The sequence below is a fragment of the Amblyomma americanum genome, chromosome 4, assembly GCF_052857255.1.
Source record: "Amblyomma americanum isolate KBUSLIRL-KWMA chromosome 4, ASM5285725v1, whole genome shotgun sequence".
In the NCBI taxonomy this organism is placed as follows: Eukaryota; Metazoa; Arthropoda; class Arachnida; order Ixodida; family Ixodidae; genus Amblyomma; species Amblyomma americanum.
Window position 1 is genome coordinate 83,099,553 of NC_135500.1, and position 12,858 is coordinate 83,112,410.

Here is a 12,858-nt window from a genome sequence, read left to right on the forward strand (position 1 = left end):
CAAGGAGATCCTCCCCTCCCCTACTACGCTCTTCATTTACGGTCGAGATGACCAAACAGTTATCGTTTACTGTATTGATTGCGACATGACTCAGATAGGCTAATTCGAAGCTTCAAGGCTGTTGTCCTAAAAACAGTCATTAAAACGTGAGATGGTTTTGCAGCCCCATCTAACTCTCGATGTAGGAAAAATATCGCTTGGTTAATAATAAGACCTCCGTGGTGGCTGGATGGAGAAAGTAAGTACAAATAATGGAGAAAAAAATGCATGGAGAAAATCACCCCATTGAGACAGACAAGTGGGGTTGTTCGTGTACCAACTTATGTTTTGAAACCAGCCCTAGAACAACGAAACACTCCAGAGAGGCCATACACAAACGGGTAATCCTTGTATGTTCGTCCTGTGGTACCCTCATTTATTTGCGCTCTGCTTTTCAGCACAGCAGCCATGTGGTAACCGTGCACAAGTGAGAGTGTACGTTCCCACCAGCTAATACGAGGCCCCTACGCAGGAGCAAGAGCGGCTGCTGCTGTCGGTGCTTCCCAAGCACGTGGCGGCCGAGCTGAAGCAGGACCTGGACGCCGTGGTTCAGGGCCCCTTCAAGAAGATCTACATGAGTCGCCACGAGAACGTGAGCATCCTGTTCGCCGACATCGTCGGCTTCACCGCCTTCTCGTCCACATGCCCTGCGCCGCAGCTGGTGCGCACGCTCAACGAGCTCTTTGCGCGCTTCGACAAGCTCTCGGACGTGAGTATACAGACGGTTGCGCCCTCTCTTAGCTGTGCATCGAACCACATATCTACGAACCTGGCGATGTTCTCGTGGACTGTGCAGAAGTTCCACCAGTTGCGCATCAAGATCCTGGGCGACTGCTACTACTGCGTGAGCGGGGCTCCCGAGGAGCGTCCCGACCACGCGGTGCTGTGCGTGCACATGGGCCTGAGCATGGTGGAGGCCATCCGGTCGGTGCGCGACCAGACGCGCAGCGGCGTCGACATGCGCGTCGGCATCCACACGGGCGCAGTGCTCGCCGGCGTGCTGGGACAGAGGCAGTGGCAGTACGACGTCTACAGCAAGGACGTCGTGCTCGCAAATAAGATGGAGAGCGGCGGCATGCCCGGGTGCGTCCCGTGTTTTCGTCCAGTTTTTAAACACACATGGGCAAAATTCGCCCTTGGAACGCAAGCAATACATTATTAACAACACTTACGAATAGAAAAAATTCCAAAAGCACAATTACAAATTGGGAATTCTGCTTAGACTGCGCTGAGGCCTGCTCATGAATTTCTCAGCCCGCTAGCATAGCAGAAAACAGCGTTATACAGCTAGACAAGGGAATGGCAACATTGATAGAACCGGATTTAAGGCCTGCGTAAACGAGTCCCGACACGGCCTTCTGATCTAATTAAATCCTTTGAACTCAGTTACCCAATTTATGTTGGAACTTTTCGTGATGCACAATATTAACCGTAACCTAAAACAAAGCGTCCATTGTCATCGTTTAACGGGTGTTCTGACACTGACTCCTCTGTGAAAATTGGTGACGGCCTAGCTCTGTTAGGCCAGGATATACGTAGCGAAAGCGCGGCGACGTCTGGTTCGGAAGAGTTAATATATGGAACCCATGCATTCAACAGATGCGCCTTTATTCATGATTAAGTCTTGAGCCGTCGTGGCGGAGTGGCAGATTCTGCACCTCTAACGCCAAAGGCCCTAATTCGATTCCCAGCCTCGACAGAGGGTTTATTTTATTCAGTGAGTGTGCGGGGGTTTTAGTGGCTCCCGCCACCGACCACGTGGTTGGGCACGTGGTCGATCACGTGGTGCAGAGCAGCTGCCGGCGGCGCGGTGCCGTGGCTGGTCACGTGACCAGTCACGTGGTGCGGTGCGGCCACGGTGAGACTGCGAGCACGGCGAAACTGCGAGTTGGTGGACATTGTAGCTTTCGCTACAAAAGACGTTTTCATCTGTGACCACTCTGCATTGCCGGCGAGAACCGCCTCCTATTTTAAAGAATGCGCCTATACCAATGATCCTATACTCTTCCATGTTTTCACAATGTAAGCGTTTTACTGAAGAGCAAAGAAACTGTAGTGCACGAGATTTCATTTAGAGCTATCATTCTCTCTTGTTTGCACAAGAGAGCCTGCACTCCTTGCATCGTTTTACACAGCCTTCTGAGACAAGGTTATGCAATTTCTGTACTTGACGTTGTTCTGCCACCATTCACGGCACAGTTCAGCGTGTTCACATCGCGTCCTCTGCGCAGGCGCGTGCACATCTCCGAGCGCACGCTGAGCTTCCTGAACGGCGAGTTCGCCGTCGGACCTGGAGACGGGGGCTCCCGAGAGGAGGCGCTGAGGCTCGCCGGCCTGCAGACATACTTCATCACCGAGGTCCTCAAGCCGGTGAGCGCACTCCACACGCAGACTTATTTGCAACTGTCCGGCTCCCACGTGCTGCGTTTTAATTTATTCCAGCGGGTTACTTGCAGCCGGCCAACTGCTGAACGCGGCTACCAATGCAGCTGTAGCTCACAGCAGAGCTTGAGCATCCATGTGGGAAGATTTTTAAGAACCAGAGAAAGCCGTCTGAATTCGGAGGAAAGTGGCGACCAGGGCCCGTATTCTATAAGCTGTCCATTTTAAAATGACCACTTCGAGTCTGTCTGGTCATCTGTCGCTGGTCACTCAGATATACCCCCAGCTTTCAAGCGTCTGTGGAAAGCGACCCAGCCATTGGGTAGAAGGCGACCGGACATCACCATTGGCTGGAATTAACTGGATATGCAGCCACTGATGAGGTGCATCGCAGCGCTCCGTCAATAGCAGGCAACCGTACCTGCCCACTGGCAGCCATGGGTGCGATAGGCAGCCAATGGTGAGTTCCGGTCGTCTGCTACCCAATGGCCGGGTCGCTTCGCACAGTCACTTGAAAGCCCCGGGTATATTTGAGTAGCCAATGATAGAGGACCAGACGGACAAGAAATGGCCATTTTAAAATGGGCAGATTATGAAATACGGCCACAGTAGTGTTTTTAAAGCACTATCGGGCCGTCGCGCCTGCTGCCTCTACCATCCAACGAGGCTAGTAATGCGTCTCCACATCTGGGCTCGCGAGGGTCAAGACCGCGCTCAGTCGTCTCCTGGATGCTTGGAGCGCCTGAGGTGCGATAAGGAAAGACTCCGCTAGCTCCCGCTCCCCCAACACCTCTAACCTTCCCAATGGCACACACGATGCAGTAGCAAGCGTTGTTATCTTGTTGTAACCTTCGACAAAGGCGGCACGTGCGAGTAAATTAGGAAGACCAGGTTGGGAAAAAAATATCTGTTCACCAGAACTGATTTCTAATCCGCTAGGCCTAAATTAGCGTCTTCAGCGCTCAAGCGGGAACACAAGAGAATCTGGAAGCGTGAATATGCTCCACTTCAGTTTTATTCCCTAATCGGGACTGAGCGCCAGCTGAGCGGCTCGCACTTACTAGCCTACGGACGCGGAGAGAGAGAGAGAAAGACGAACGGAAAGGCAGGGAGGTTAACTACGCGACGCCCGGTATGCTACCCTACACATGGGAAGGGGAAAAAGGGAGCGAGAGAGATGGGAGAGGGCAAAGGGAGATCACTTTTCCACATGTCCGTTGGCTAGTACTTGCTGGGTACACAGGGCACACACTGATAGATCACAACCGTGCACTCAGTCCTGAGTCCTTTAAGAACTTGAAAAATGCCTTCAAAGCTGTCCTCCGCGATGAAGGCTTACTCAAAGTACCCAGAATCTTAGCTTCAGTAAGGGGCCGAGGATCTAATCAGCGGAGTGTTGCAGCCAGGAGGGAACGCTCACGCTGAAATCGAGGGCAGTTATAAAGGTGTTCTATTGTCTCGTCGCACCCAGAGATCTCGCCCGCAGGAGAGTTTGCCGTTGCGATTAAGTGGGAGTAAGCATTTGTAAACGCCACTCCCAGCCACAGGCGAAACAACAGCTTATCATCGCAGCGGGAGAGGCCGGACGGAGGACTGAGTTGAAGTAAGGGGTCTAGGCGGTGCAGACGGCACGCCACAGACGACACAACAGCGTAGCATCGAATAAGGAGAGGCCGGACGGAGGACTGAGTTGAAGTAAGGGGTCTAGGCGGTGCAGACGGCACGCCACAGGCGACACAACAGCGTCGCATCGCAGCAGGAGAGGCCGGACGGAGGACTGAGTCGGAGTAAGGGGTCTAGGTGGTGCAGACGGCACGCCACAGGCGACAGAACAGCGTAGCATCGCAGCAAGAGAGGCCGGACGGAAGAGTGAGTTGAAGTAAGGGGTCTAGGCGGTGCAGACGGCACGCCACAGGCGACACAACAGCGTAGCATCGCAGCGGAAGAGGCCGGACGGAGGACTGAGTGTAAGTAAGGGGTCTAGGCGGTGCAGACGGCACGCCACAGACGACACAACCGCGTAGCATCGAATAAGGAGAGGCCGGACGGAGGACTGAGTTGAAGTAAGGGGTCTAGGCGGTGCAGACGGCACGCCACAGGCGACACAACAGCGTAGCATCGCAGCAGGAGAGGCCGGACGGAGGACTGAGTTGAAGTAAGGGGTCTAGGCGGTGCAGACGGCACGCCACAGGCGACACAACAGCGTAGCATCGCAGCAGGAGAGTCCGGACGGAGGACTGAGTTGAAGTAAGGGGTCTAGGCGGTGCAGACGGCACGCCACATGCGACACAACAGCGTAGCACCGCAGCAGGAGAGGCCGGACGGAGGACTGAGTCTGAGTAAGGGGTCTAGGCGGTGCAGACGGCACGCGGAGTTTCCAGGAGAAGGCCATGACGCTAAAAGCTCATTTCGGCCAAGCATTCGCAGGGTTTTTGCTGCGTCGGCTCTTGTCAACGGTATCTGGACAATGTTGGCACTGCCGTGAGCTGATCGAGCTGCAGCGTCATCTGCGTCGTTTCCGACAATGCTACAGTGTCCCGGTATCCACCGAAAGACGATGTCATCACCCTCTTCCTGCGCCTGGTGTTGAAGATATTCAGCTACGAGCTGTTCGTGATCGGCATGGCGTAAAGCAGAATTAAGACATAGTAGGGCTGCTTTTGAGTCGCAGAATGCAGCCCATTTTCGGGGAGTTTGTGCACCGATGTACTGCACAGGCGCACGAAGTGCAGCCAATTCTGACCCGGTAGAGGTTGAGCGATGCGAAGTTTGCTGCTTAATACTGGTCTGTCTCGCAGGAATGACCAAGGCGTAGGTTGAAGTTGTACCTGAGACCGAACCATTTGTGCACACGTTAGTGCGGTCACTATATGCGGCGCGGAGTAGGCAGAGTGTCAACTGTTTAATGGCCGGTGTCGATAAGCTCGATTTTTTCGTTATGCCCGGAATTGTAAGGCGCACGCATGGCTCCCGCAGACACCACAGCGCAGAGGAAGGCTGTGCTGCCGGGGTGAACTGCGATGGTATGGACGACTGGTCGGCTGCTACAACCTTTGAAGACGCTGCGTGTGGTCTTTGATTCGCCACTGACTCAAGGTGGTGTTGGGGAATCCTTGTTAGATGACGTATGCGGATCCGCAGGGTGTCAAGGGTTATATACGTCGAGAGTGGGTAGTCCTGGGCGATTGCAATGGTAGCAACTGTTGATGCGCTGCGAGGGGACCCAGGCATGTGCGAAGCGCCTGACCTTGTATAGTCTGGAGGGCACGCAAATTCGTCTTGCATGTGCTTAAAAGCACTGGTGTACTATAGCGCAAAAATCCCCAAAAGAGTGCTCTGTACAACTGCGGCATTGACAGAATCGACGAGCCCCTTGATTTTCCGCTAAGAAAGCTGAGCAGGTGTGTGATAGAGATTAGCTTTTTCTTTACAAAGCTGCAATCCGGGCTCCATGATAAATTTCGGTCGATGATAATTCCTAAAAAACGATGAGAATCACAATAGGCAATGGCATGGCCGTCAATAGTTAGCGGATAACGAGTCATACTTTTGAGCGTAAATTCCCTTTCGGACCCGCCGCGGTGGCTCAGTGGTTAGAGCGCTCGACTACTGATCCGGAGTTCCCGGGTTCGAACCCGACCGCGGCGGCTGCGTTTTTATGGAGGAAAAATGCTAAGGCGCCCGTGTGCTGTGCGATGTCAGTGCACGTTAAAGATCCCCAGGTGGTCGAAATTATTCCGGAGCCCTCCACTACGGCATCTCTTTCTTCCTTTCTTCTTTAACTCCCTCCTTTATCCCTTCCCTTGCGGCGCGGTTCAGGTGTCCAACGATATATGAGACAGATACTGCGCCATTTCCTTTCCCCCAAAACCAATCATTAAATGCCACTATAAAGCCCTTCTCGGCTGACGAGATCAGAATTGCTCTCGGAGATAGGAGTAAGTTACGGCTGCTGCCCTCTGAAGTCTTGCTCGCACCTGGAGACGCTTCACAGAGGAGGAACAGATGCAGATGCCATCGGCATACATAGAGATATTGACGGTATTAGGTAGCTACTCCGGGAGTATTATTGTGTTAGATTAAACAAAGTAGGACTGAGCACTCCAGCCTCGGGCACGACCCGGTAGGTGTAATGCACGGCAGTGGAGACATCGCCACACATAATAAAAAATGTCCTTTTGGTCAGATAGCTTTGGATCCACCTATACATCCGTCCACCGATTCCAACAGCCTCTAGCGCATCAAGGATGGCCTCAGGTGTCACGTTATCGTATGCACCTTTGACATAAAAAAAACTGCCGCACACATGCGCTTCTGGCGTTTCTGGTGTTGAACTGTAGACAGGAGATCAATGACGTTGTCTATAGAGATGCGACCCCGTCGGAAACCCGCCATGGCATTAGGAAGCACGTTGTTATGTTCAAGGTACCACTCATTCCATGACTTTTCCCACACAATGGCCAAAGCTATTGGCCGGTATGATGACAGGTCGAGCGGGGATTTCCCTGGTTTTAGTAATGGTATCATGAGACTGGATTTCCACTGGGGAGGGACAACTCCGTCTTGCCACGAGTGGTTGTAAAGGCTGAGTAGCTCTCTATCCGCGTCGTGGCCAAGGTGGCACAGCACAGTATATGTAATGCCGTCTGGGCCTGGTGCAGACGAACGCTTACTTTCTGCAAGGGCAGCATCAAGCTCCCAAGAAGTAAAGATAACTTCCATCGATGAATGCCGTGATGCAGAAGGAACACGCTGGGAACCGGAGGTAGTCTCAGCACCCGCGATTGTCCTGCAGATGTCAGTTGCAAATTCAATCTGGTGACGGTTTTGATGTAGATCCAACGCAGAGAAAGGCTGTCTTTGCTGGGGAAGTGATCGAAGCCCCCGCACTGTCCGCCAAATGAGGGGCGTGGGCTTTTGAGGATCCAGAGATTGACAGAAGGACTTCCAGCGCTGTTCCGCCAGCGTGTCTATTCGTCGCTTGATTTTTCTCTGCAAACGACGCGCCTCTCTGAGGTCCCTTACGCATTTGGTCTGTCTGTAACGTCTTTCTGCACGCCGACGAATAGCACGTAGGTGGTCTAATTCGATATAAAATTCGGTGCGCATTCTAGTTGACGAGAAGTAACCTCTAGCAGCCTTCATTGCTGTTGCTATAATGTCCTCCAAGCTGGAAGTTAGGGCTTTTTTGCACGCCTCCTCCATTCGAGTTTTAAATGCCGTCCAATCGATGTGCGCGCGTTTAGCTTGGACGGACACGGAAGTGGTAGGAAAATGACGATTCTAAGTTTAGTTAAAGCATAGAAACTGCGTTACCAGTCTAGCGTGCTTTCGTTTACTTTTGGCCGAAATGGAGCATGGCAGGCTTTGCCGTATATTCCGGAGGAGAACATGCGAAGGGAAAAAAAGGCATTCCATTTCGACGGACGGCAGCGAAGTGCCGCTCTGTCTGAGCCCTAATTAGGAGCGCGCGCCGCGCTCTCCGAGAGTAATTATTCTCACTGGGCGACCTTCAAAGGTAACAGCCCGGCTTCACGTTCCCTAATTGGCTGGAAAACCCGGAAATTCAGTTTGACAGAGGGAACGAAATAAGGAAAGGAAAAAACAGACTGCGCATGCGTGAGCTTTCCTGCGCCCTTCTTTGCATATTTACCTTCCTTTCGTCCAAATCCCATGCGTACTGTATACGTAATTGGAAATTTCGCGCGATTCCTCAAACTCTGCTGGGTGTTCTTCTCTGACTCCAATTCTTAACTTAGTCTTGCATGTTGCCATTGTCAGCTACTTTTCCACTATGATCTGAAAACCACTGATGTGTCAATTAAACAACATTCAAGCTGGTTAATTGCACTCCCCTGGGGAACTGTCATGCGGGAGAGCCTGTCAATGAACACCGAAAACGTAATAAAAGGGTCCCTGTCGTTTAAATGTCTTTCTTCCTAAGCAGTGCCTTTATCTGTCAATATTTCCGTCAGAATTTTCTACGAGGGGAGGAGCTGCCGAATATGACTCTAATACAGATGCGCTCACTTAAGTATAGTACGTGCATTTCGCGCATTGATGTTCCTGAGTAGACTGGAAGCGAATTGACAGCGAAAACCTGAACAGCGTTCTAGCTTTTAGGCTTAAGTAAAGATCGCAGGTGAAGGAAGGCATCGGAAGGGATATATATATATATATATATATATATATATATATATATATATATATATATATATATATATATATATATATATATATATATATATATATCATTACCGGGGAAAAACAAAGTTTTGGTCAGATTTGACGAGCAGTCATCGCCGCCTTATCTCCTGCTTGACAAAACAAAACGCGTACGACTCTAAAAAACTTGCTCATCGAGGTTCGCACTCACGTCAAAAAATTTCCCTACAACTTTGCCTCATAAAGGATAGAGATGGTGAGCGCGGAACCCTCCAGTCTGTTTGTTCTTATACGCAGTTGACTAATTTGTTGCAGTCTGGGGATCCCACTTTGTTATTTTTTCCTAGACGTCAACATCCAGCTTTCTCTACTGTCATGCTTACTTCTGCAGTCTAATAGGTAGTGCTTTGTTCTTCTACATCCTTCAAGCAGCTAGAAGAATTGCCATTTGATGCCTTTGCCACATTTATCCACTTTTGGCCGTTAAAGTGTTTATCACCAATCGTACAAACTACAGGTGCCAAAATGTGGCATAACTTGCCATCGGTAATAATATAGAAGAGGATACGCTTTCATCACGTCAATTTTAGCAGCTTCAGTGCAATCTTATTGAAAACTTTGATTACTTTTTCTCTTTGTTAGGGCAGCGCTAATTGACCTCTTTTCCTTTCCCTCTTTAAGCAAAGCCAAGTGATACGTATGTTGTGCAGAATGGAATGCTGTGTAACTTACCTACACGATGCACACGCCTGTTCATTTAGTTGCCCACATCTAGATTCACTTTTATTCTATGGATTCTATCCTAAGCGCACTGTGACAATGACGACACTCTCCTCCCTACTCGCAGTATCCGGAAGGTACGCTGGACTACGGCAAGCGACTAGAAGACGGACAAGTGCCCAACGCGGTGAGAGATTCATTCATTCATTCATTCATTCATTCATTCATTCATTCATTCGTTCATTCATTCATTCATTCATTCATTCATTCATTCATTCATTCATTCATCGGTTGCTCAGCAAGAGTTTACGATGACGGGTGAGCGGATTCGATTCGCAGCCGCAGCGGTAGCGTTTCGATGGAGGCAAACGCAAAGGCTTTCACGTGCGGCGCCATGTCACTGCGCGTTTAAGGTCCGTGGGTGGTTGGAATTTTTGCCGAGCCCTATTCCAGCGTCTGCGTCGGAGCCGCTCCGTCGGCTTAGGGAGTTAAAATGCATCATTTATTATCATACTTCGCCTTCTTTTGGCACCTTATTGGCTCGGGCTGGCGGGTAACTCAGGTGAACGTGCGAAGCGCGACACGACACACACGGGCGACGAGGAGACACGGGACAGCGCTAGCTGCCGCTGCACTTCATTCGGCGCACACACTTTGGATGGAGACGGTGTAAATGAGGAGGAGGTCACACATTTACTGGATTTCTAAAACATACAAAGAACGCCACACACAAACACGCGCACATCAGAGAACAAAGAATTTCGGCAGAGACACTTAAAACGTACTACTTAGGTGTGAGAAAGCATAAGCCCGCCCGCTCTCTTCGTGAACGCAGTCGCCGCGCGCTGTGGCATGATGTAACCCACGCAGCTGGCACCTCTGCGTGGCTTTGCGTAGCCGCCGCACCCCTTCTGATCTGCGCGCTAACTTCGTGAAGGCGTCGACGCAGTACACAGAAACCTGGATGACACGAAAAAGCAGCCCTATTTCATCGCACGGTAGAATGCGCGTGTAAGCTATCAGGCGTATTCATAGCGCAGCTCTTAGTGCGGTATAGTGTGGCAAGCCCCACAGTCTTCCCAGTCCCCTAAACCACGATGCAATTTATTAGCAAAAAAAAAAAAAATTCGCGAAGCAGCAGGCGGACACATTTCTGCAGCGGCGGCGAAACGGTCTCAACAACATTGAGAAAGTAGATTGGTTGTCGCTTGTTTTTTTATGCAGAAAGTCGGCAGGTAGCCACATAACGCCAAGATATAACACACTGCCGGTTTTTAAGTGAAGAGGCATTGCTTAGAATTTTCTTGCCATGCCTGCGCCACGCAGCTGAGGTGTTAGTACAGCGTTACCGCGCATCACTACTGTACGCAGCCACCGGATGCCTCCACCTGCAGCGCATGCGCAGATGACCCCGCTGGGCCAGGTGCCGGGCACCACCTGTATGTGCGTACGAAACCTCGATCGGCATAGTACACACGCCCTCGCGGTCAACTGAGCATGCGCATGGGAGGCTGGTGATGGCGGTGCACGGCAGCGACCGGTGCATGGTAGCGCTGGGCTACAACTCAAGAACGGATACAAATCAAGAACGAAGCGCTATATGCCACTGAAAGGAGGCCCTCCAGCCAATGGCGCCGACCGACAGCCATCGCTTTGGCATTTTCGCCAGACCAGCAGCCGCACCTCGCGGCGTGGGAGATGCTGAATAGCGGTGGCACCTTTTCTAAACGCTTATCGCAGCCATGTCCGGACAGTTCAGTCTCAATGTCAGTACTGCTATCTTGCAGTGCAGTCGCACCATAAATTTCAGCTTGGTTAGCCGATACGCAGACACTGCATCTATTTCTTTTGTGGCTTTCAAAATTAAATCACATACGACAAATCAATTGGCTCACACTGTAATGGTTATGTGTGCGTTTATTAACTTAAGTGTCCATGTCGATTAGTGGTCATGGGGATTAGTGACGCAAGGTATATTCTGAAAGCTAAATGTTTTTACTTGAGTAGCATCTAGAACTTGAAGGATATTTTTTTTTTGTAAATGTATAACATTGATGGACACTCATGACAAAAGAAGCAGAAGAGCCTTAGCCAGTGCCTGGTGGCCCTCATTGATGATCGAAAATTTCTTGAAAATATCAAAATTAGATGGACTCGTCAAAATAGTAGCGAATGTTTTTGTCGCGACGCAGTGATCAAAAACTTACGCAAAATAATGTATGTATCCACAAATACCCCAAAGCTACAAAGGCACCCTCAATTCTCATATATATGTCAGGCGGAGATGCCATCGCTTTTTCCGCTTTCAAAGAGTAGATTCGAGAAGCGAATTCTGTTCTTGTTTTTTTGGTTCTAAGCGCGAGACCAACAATGCGTGAAGTCGGTTCCCGCGCCTCCTTCGCGCCGCGAACGCGAAGAACGCAGCTGGGACATCGGCGGCCGTTTTAATCTGCGGTGCACCGGGGAGCGCTTTATTTCAATCTGGGGAGGGAGGGCGCTCTCGTTTATTTATTGATTGCAGCGGCCGCGCATTTGGCGTTCTTCCCCGAAGGGTATTTGCCTAACAAAGACGGATGCCGCCGTGCCTCGCCGCGGCCCTGCAGAGTCGGCGGCGGCAGAGGGCCGCGAGCAGCCATAGAATTCGCTGGCGCTAAACTTCGGACAAAAAAAAAAAAAAAGAAAGTGTTGCCTGTTCGGAATCCTGACGCTGAAACTTTGACGACAAAGCAGCGTAAAATGTATGCGCAGAGAGTCACGGCCGCAATGTGCCGTCTTTTCGCGTTCTCAGTGTCGTCGTCCCACGAGCCAGTGTTTTCAAAGCTTCGGACAAAAGACTGCAAATACGGGGCCGTCATATAGTCTCCGTTCGTTTGTACAGACTTGAGCAGGGATTGTCTAGAGAGCTGGAGTGGTGTGCTGCAGAACAAATGAAGTGAAATATTTGCGCAGCTCATCCCTCATGTCTAAGATGCTCGGAATTTAATGTTCGCGTGTCTGTGCCGATTCGCTTGAGTGCAAACGTTGCCTCTAACGCACAACACCTGCTCAAATGTTCTGGTTCGTTTGCTTTTTAGCGGTTCGCTCGAGCGCTTACACAAGCTTGCTACCCTCAGTGCTGTAGAACAATGACTTGCGGTGGAGTCAGGCCAGTAGAGGTCCTTTTTCTTCGGTCTCGTTCGTTCGACGGTCAGCATATATCTTCGACAGTCCCTGCAGCTAGGCGCATGAACCGCTGTATACTAGCTCTGTCCGCTTGAAACGCAGAAGTGTGAAAGTAAAATACTGCCACCGGACAATAAATATGCAAAACAGAGGAAAAATGCTTCTAAGCGCGTACGTCCAACACATGAGCTTACCCAGCTCTCTAAGTCGCTAGAGAAGTTGCCATTTGTACCGGGCGTGAAGCATCAGGCAGCGTAAAGAGTGCGCACGCAATTAAATCAGATCAAGGTGGGTTTTTTCCATGCATCGCTTTCAGAGTTCATATATACAGACGAAAGTTCAAAGGTTAGAAGGCTGTGCAATGTCCCCGGGTTGATTAATATCACGAAA

At 50.7% G+C, this 12,858-nt stretch overlaps 1 protein-coding gene and 1 non-coding gene across 7 annotated transcripts in view; both read left to right on the top strand.

Moving 5' to 3' along the window:
* The window catches only part of LOC144128093 (adenylate cyclase type 3-like), a 394,302-nt gene that overhangs the window by 302,332 nt on the left and 79,112 nt on the right, over nucleotides 1-12,858 (top strand). For all 6 annotated transcript variants that reach the window (XR_013313680.1, XR_013313679.1, XM_077661173.1 and 3 more), the window contains 4 exons: nucleotides 512-748; nucleotides 836-1,122; nucleotides 2,271-2,409; nucleotides 9,434-9,493. Coding sequence is in view for 4 of the 6 variants with exons in the window: in XM_077661173.1 (XP_077517299.1) it covers nucleotides 512-748; nucleotides 836-1,122; nucleotides 2,271-2,409; nucleotides 9,434-9,493 (723 nt within the window). In the remaining 2 variants the exon portion in view is untranslated. The remainder of the gene's footprint in view (nucleotides 1-511; nucleotides 749-835; nucleotides 1,123-2,270; nucleotides 2,410-9,433; nucleotides 9,494-12,858) is intronic.
* TRNAS-ACU (transfer RNA serine (anticodon ACU)) lies at nucleotides 5,997-6,068 on the top strand. The gene has a single exon. It is a non-coding gene; the product is annotated as a tRNA-Ser (tRNA).